We start from the raw sequence: 7,198 nt of genomic DNA, 5'->3' as shown, positions 1-7,198 counted from the left end.
TGGTGAAATGAAAAAAAAGAAATTCTGGTCAGTCTTGGACTGAGAACATGTAAATTCTGAAAGTATGAGGTAACTTGGCTCATGAAGAAACATACACTTGATACTCATATGTTGTAGGCCGAATAATGCCCCCCAAAGATATCTAAGTCCTAATCCCTAGAAGCTTTGAGTGTTATGTGGCAAAAGAGATGTGACTAAGTGAAGGATCTTGAGAGAGGGAAATTATCCTGAATTATCCAGGTGGGCCCTAAGAATAATCACAAGTGTGCTTACAAGAGGGAAGCAGAGGGAGACTTGACTACGGAAGAGAAGGTGATGTGAGATGGAAGCAGAGAGAGAAAAGGTGATGTGATGCAGAGCCACTGGCCTAGGAGTGAGGACAGCCTCTAGGAGCTGGAAAAGACAAGGAAATTGGTGCACCCTTAGAGCCTCCAGAAGGAACTGGCCCAGCTGACACCTTGGTTTTAGCCCCATAAGACCCATTTTGCACGTCTGACTGCCATAAATGTAAGAAAATAAATTGAGTTGCCTTAAGTCACTAAATTTGTAATAATTTGTTATCACAACAATTGGAAACTAATACATCATAGGTATAAAAAATCATATTGAAAATTGGAAGTTAAGCCACACAACTCAACCTAGCACCACCTTGTGATAAAAAGCTAGTCAGAAAACCAAACTTTTGCTGATGACCACATAATTTAATTTAGTATACGATCTCAGAATGCCTTAAAGGGTACTATTAATCAAAAGCAATGATGCTGAGGGCTTCTGAGAGGTCCTTTGGAAAACTTTGTAGAGGGAAGGGAAGAATATCAAAGGAGACAATTTTTAAAGCAGACTTTTTATTTTTAAACACAAAAGCATAAAAAAGCAGGATTTTTTTTCATGAAAGAAGTCTTCTTCAAGTAAGAAAGTATTATTTTTAAAGGGTTATCTCAAACTAAGATTACATTGAGTGATTCTAATTCTGTCTGTCACCATAAAGGAAAAATATGACACCAAAGGGTTCATACTAATTTTCTGTAAGAATATGGAAGAGGAGGAGGACAAAGATGTTACATAAGGTTGGGCTTAAGTAATACACAGATCTCAGGTAATTGAATGCCTTTGTGCTAATGTAGATCACCGTGTTTGTGTTTGTATCAATGTTTTTCCACTGATAAGGTTTGAAATGGGCAATAGTACCAATCAACAATATTTCTTGGGGGTGCATTTCCACTGATGCCAGCCACAGGCACTAAGCGTAAACCCAAAACTTCTCAGTGTCTGTTGGACTTTCTCTTTATCACCTGCCACATGTAAATAAAATGGAACTTTTTTCTGATAAAGATACTTTCCAAAGCGATAACCAATTTGCCACATGTTGCCTTGGCCGCGGTATTTGGGGACAGTGTAACCCATCCTCAATTCACAGGACTGTTCCATCACAATCCAAGAGATAGGCTGCCCCTCTGGATCCAGCACACCAAATCCTGGAAAATTCTGGAGGCAGCGTTCAACATATTTCAAGCTCCTTTCATTTTTTCCAAAGTCCCACTGTTCATTTATAAGACCCGCATGTGAGGCATCCAAGAAAATGCCTGGAAAGTTTCTTTCCCTGTCAGGAAAAAAAAAAAAACTGTGTATTTATTCAGCCAATATTTACCAAATACTGAAGTTTCAGAAGATAAATGTAACACCATCCCTTTCCTTGGAGATCCTACAGCCTACAGGAGAAAACAGATGCATAAAAAAACTACTATTTCTATGTTTGCTTCAAAATGTTCCTAAATAATGGAGGGATGAGGGACACTATATGCTTTACAACTGTGGTCCCCAAACCCCCGGCCAGGGACTGGTATCTGTCTGTGGCCTATTATTAATAGGAGCTGGGCCACAGGAGGTGAGCACCAGTGAGCAACCAAAGCTTCATCTGTATTTACAGCCGCTCCCCATCGCTCGCATTACCACCTGAACTCCACCTCCTGTCAGATCAGCAGCAGCATTAGATTCTCATAGGAGCACGAACTCTACAGTCTACTGTGCAGGCAGGTGAGGAATCTAGTTTGAGTGCTCCTTATGAGAGTCCAATGCCTGATGATCTGCAGTGAAGCTGAGGCGGTGATGCTGGTGCTGGGGAGGCAAATGTAATAAATGCTGGCTGCAAATGTAATAAATATAATGTGCTTGAATCATCCCAAAACCGTCCCCACCCTGGTCTGTGGAAAAATGGTCTTCCATGAAACTGATCCCTGGTGCCAAAAAGGTTGGGGACCGCTGCTTTACAATACATCCTTATTCTCTTACTGGACAGGTTATCTGAGACTTAATTTTCTCATCTGTAAAAACACAATAGCATGCTTTGTAGGTATGAAGGCAGGGAAGAGGGGAAGATTTCTATATACCCCTCTGCAAGGAGGAAGAATTTTTGGGAAACTTCTTTGTCAGTTTCAAAGTCGCTCCATGTGTGCCAGTGGGTGGATAACTGGGCACTATATTTTCTACACATGAGTGAGGCTTTGTTGTTGTTTTCCTCCATGTCTGACATGAGCCTGAGCCTGTTTCCCCAAAGATCCCAAGCAGCCTCACCACCCTCCCTCCTGTGGATAGCCAAAGCTAGAATGCCATGATATCAAGACATGCACTTGAGCCTAGAGGAAAGAATCACCTTAGGGCAGGTGTTTTATTCCAGGTCTCTGGACTTATATCGTTAAATATTACTTAACCCCCATTTACCATTTTTCCCCTTAAGATGCTCATGGGAACATAGCAAGGCTGAAGCAGGATTTGAATATTATTGACTCTCCTAGCTAAATCTATCCTATGAGTGTGTTTAGATTTTATTGACTTTTCGAACTAGTAATGCAATGATAAAGCATGTATAAATTATTAGTGGGAAGTAGGTCTCTCTTCTTTCTTTGATCTCCTACTTCCCAGTTGTCTTCTCTAAAGGCATCCACAAATGCCAGTATATTCCATGTAACTTTTCTCTGTACCTTTGTATTCTATGCAATTTTATATGTGTATATACATTTGTTTATTTATGTAGGTAATAGCATAACATATACAGTGTTCTGTCCACCTTATTTTTTTCACTTCGCAATATATTTTGGAATTCTTCCCTAATCAGTTCTATAGAGCTGCTTCATTCTTCTTAATGGCTGAACAGTATTCCAATGTATGGATGTATCATAATAAATGTACCTTTTCCCCTATTAATGGGTGTTTAGTTGCTTCGTATATTATGTTATCACATATTAAATTCATGAAATTTTCACCATCCAATTTGGCAACATATTTCATTTAAAATGCGAATTCTTTGATACAACAATTTCAATTGTAGAAATCTATCGATCAGAAATATTTATACAACTGTGTGATGATCTATTTATGAAGATATTCCTTGCATAAGTTGCAGTAAAGTATGTACATATGTTGTAAAAAAAAGAACAAGAAAAATAACAACTCACATACACAGAGTACTAAAAGCATACATACCAGTGTTAACAATATTTACACTTGGCAGGAAGATTGTGGGGAACCCAAATGGAAAGACCTTTTTTTTTTGCTTTATTTACTTATATACTTTCTATAGCATGTAATATTCTTGTTAAAAAAATAAATAGTTTCAATAAACATTTTTCACTGCAGCATTATGCCCCTTACCTTCTCAGAAAGACTCTTGTGAGGTCTAAGTGAGATAATATATGCAAAAGACCTCATCTAATGAAGCATTTGCCCATGCTCAGCAAACACTCGCTAACGTAACTCCTTTCCTTTACCCATGCAATTGTTTATCCCACCATAATTTAGTCTTAAATCCTACATTTCCAAATATATCCTTTTTGGCACCTCAATAATTCTATGAGGAATTTGGGAAGTAAAAGGTAAAATCTCACTTGTTATCTTCGTCCACTTTATGCATTTTAAACAACTCCACCAATTCCATCTTGTCATCACTTGAAGTCTTGCATTTCACTAGTGTTTCCAAGGTAAAAAGCATGGTATTTATGTAATCCACCTGCACAGATTTTGAAGCTGCAACCTTTCTTATTGCTTGGTCCACGCTCTCCTGGCAACCTGGAGAGAGGAGAAAGACAGGTACTGCTTTATCCCTCCCATATCTGCTACAGATGGACCATGGGTCTTTGCCTTTTAACTTAGACTAGTTACCTTGGATCTGGAAGGTTTGTTCCCAATTGATAACCTGGGGGCATGCCAGGACCTCCTCTAAATTGTCAGGAGCTTTGGTGAAGATGTGGTAAGTGTTGGTGTAATGATCCAGGTCATCCTCCATCTCCTGATATAACAAATATCAATCATAGATACATAGCACTACGATTTAGGAAAATGTTCTTGCACAGGTCTAGAGTGCTAGCGATTTGATACCCTCTGTTCTTCTGAGAGAGGTGTAGAAAGTGGCCTTGGAATCCCTTGCAGAATAATTCACTATTGATATACTAAAAGTTGTTCCTTTCTGACAGTGCACTGAAGTCAGCTGCCCCTGGCAGGGTGAGTAAGTAGCTCCACTGTCTGGAATGGGAAGTGTACCAGAAACGGTGTATGTTAAGGATGCAAAAGAGAGTGCCTAAGATATGGAAAGAAGTGGAGGGAACAGGGTTGGCAAGGTTCTTGAGTCTTTGGTAAGGAGAAACCTGAGCTAATTCTGACCCAGTACTCTGAGGTTGGCCCAGCGACTGGCTCTTGGCATACATGGGAATAGATAGAGTGGACTTTTGGAAAGAACCATCATGCCAGATCTCATGCCAGAGCCAGAGTACTACCTGGAGTAGAGGGCCCAGTCTGCCTCCACATGCCTGCTTACCATGTGCTGTTGACACTTCCCCTGGGTAGTCCTTGCAGGTGAAAACACTTCTTAACTTTTTCTAGCCATAGAAGCCTATGTTGAGATGTATGCCTGTGATCAGAGTATTGATGGAAAAGATTGACTAGATTGGATCCTAAAGTTACTTATAAATCCTGGATTATTGACCATTGGATCTAACTTCAAGCCTTATCTCACTCTCCTACCCACTCTCCCAAACAAGCTCCCTAGCAGCCCATCCAGAACCTGTATGATCAAGGGTGCCAAGGTTTTTCTCCCCATCTCTCAGCTTCAAATCCCTCATTGCCACACAGAGAACAACCTAAGAGTGACCGCCCTGGTGTTCAGCAGCTATTGCTCCTACCTCTCTCCGAGGCCGAGTAATTACCATCTGATAATCTGGCCAGGCATCCACCAGCACCTCCATGTTGAATGGGTTTTTATTTCTAATGTTGAAAATGGTGCCATATACCTGAAGAGCAACAGAACAAAACAGGAGAAGATGAAGTTTCTCAGATAGGGTCTTAGATGTAGAGTGGGAAATAAAGCAAGAGTTTTGGGAGGGCTTGACAGGATGGAGCCAGTGCTTCCAAGCTGGATCATTGGATCATACCCATCGAAAGGTGTGCTACGAGAGGGCCCAGTAAGATTCCACAAAACTCCAAGTTAATAGCTGGATCGTTAGGAACTGACTCCCCTGACATTCATTCATTCATTTTTTAAATTCATGCCATTTTTTTCTCACTTTTTTTTTGTTTCATAACTTACCATTTATTTGGCATCTGTGATATATCTGCTCTGTGTTAAGTATGGGAAATTTAAAGAAGAATATGATATGGCCACTGCCTTCAAGTTAAATTTAGAATGATAGAGATAGTGTTCAATCATAACAGGGTACATGTTCTGATAGATGTGTGCACATAGTGGTCTGGGATCCCAAGGAGCAAATGTGCTACCAGACTAGAAAGTGGTGGGGAATTTATAGAGGAGTATTAAACAATATCTGAACTAGGTCTTGATGGATAAGTAAAGTATTTTCCTGGCAAAATAAGGAGAGAGTGAGGGCATGTTATTGCAGGTAGGAGAAAAAGCATGAGTGAAATGCTTGAGAGTATGGCAGAGTATATCAGACCTGCTGAACCACGAGGGGTTCAATGGTGGTAGCATGTGGCATTTTGTGATAAACCCTGTAACCCAATTAAAGAGTGTGGATTTTGTGCCTTGGGGATGGACTGCAAATTGTAAAATAAGGGTGTGGTATGATCCTATTTGTGTCAGACAGGTGAATCCATCACCAAGTTGCAGGTGGGCTGGTAAAATGGCGATAAAGAGATATTGCAGTTACCTAGAAGGGATAAGGAAATACGGTAGAGACAGTTGTAGAATGGATTCAAAAGATGTGAGGTCACAAAAAGAAACAAAGTAGGTGATTAACTGGATTTAGATATTAGGATCATCCCTGAAGACATGTTTTGACTTTAGACTTATATTTCCATCTGTCCACGAAGGTTTTGACCCCAAATCTATCATCCTCACATCTCAGCCCTCTCTCCTCAGACGTCCGCTACTCCCTTACCTTCAAGGACTCAGGGATGTTCTTTTCCAAGGATTCATACAGAATCTGCAGCTTCTGGGATTCATGAAGGACAAACATCTTACGTAGTACTTCAGACTCCTTCCCTCAGGAAGATGATCTGAAGAAACAAACACACAAACAAAAACATCTGGAGAGATAAGGCAGGTGTCCAGAAAGAGGAGGAAGGAGAAGTCACCCAGGATACCACACATTGTTAGTGGTAGTGGGTTTTAGATCCTCAAAGCCCCAGGCATTGAAACACTTGCTCTAATGTTGCCACAGTATGAGTAGTACTTTCAGCTATTATGAATGAATGTAATCATCTGGAAAAAAACCCATGGCCTATATTGTGGGTAGTCCTTTTTTCCTGAGAAACAAAAAAGTTGTTGATTAGTGGTGATATCATCCAAGTATAAATTGGAAAAATCTAGGAACTGGGATTGTATCTTTGCAACCTGAAAAATAGAGCAAACCCTTTTATTCAATAATTCCACATCTAGAAACTCATTGCAAGGAAATAATAATAGATATGTACGAAGATATAAACGCAAGGAAGTTTATTGTAATATTATGATACTGCATATTTACATATAATATAAAAACCCTTATGGAGAAATGATTAAATTAACCCAAATAATGTATTATTGGGCAGCCATTAAAATTATGTCTTCAAAGAGTGTTTAATGATACAGAAAAATGTCCATGTTATGAAGTCAAGAAAATATATGATATAATACCAAATTAATAATATAAAGATGGATAGGTAAATGGGTATCTGTATATGTATACATGTGTGTATAAACACCTAAAATTTT

The 7,198-nt window shown here is 39.5% G+C and overlaps 1 protein-coding gene across 1 annotated transcript; it reads right to left on the bottom strand.

Moving 5' to 3' along the window:
- Window positions 1–1,191: 1,191 nt before the first annotated feature.
- On the bottom strand, window positions 1,192–6,461 carry GLYATL2 (glycine-N-acyltransferase-like 2). The gene is made up of 5 exons (XM_012643918.1): window positions 6,384–6,461; window positions 5,172–5,279; window positions 4,156–4,282; window positions 3,882–4,062; window positions 1,192–1,600 (listed from the first exon to the last, which is right to left on the bottom strand). The coding sequence occupies exons 1-5, from the start codon at window positions 6,459–6,461 to the stop codon at window positions 1,192–1,194; spliced, it is 903 nt and encodes a 300-aa protein (XP_012499372.1).
- Between the last annotated feature and the right edge of the window lie 737 nt (window positions 6,462–7,198).

This window comes from Propithecus coquereli, unplaced genomic scaffold, assembly GCF_000956105.1.
Source record: "Propithecus coquereli isolate 6110/MARCELLA unplaced genomic scaffold, Pcoq_1.0 Scaffold202, whole genome shotgun sequence".
NCBI classification, from domain to species: domain Eukaryota; kingdom Metazoa; phylum Chordata; class Mammalia; order Primates; family Indriidae; genus Propithecus; species Propithecus coquereli.
This window is presented reverse-complemented; position numbering and strand designations above follow the sequence as displayed.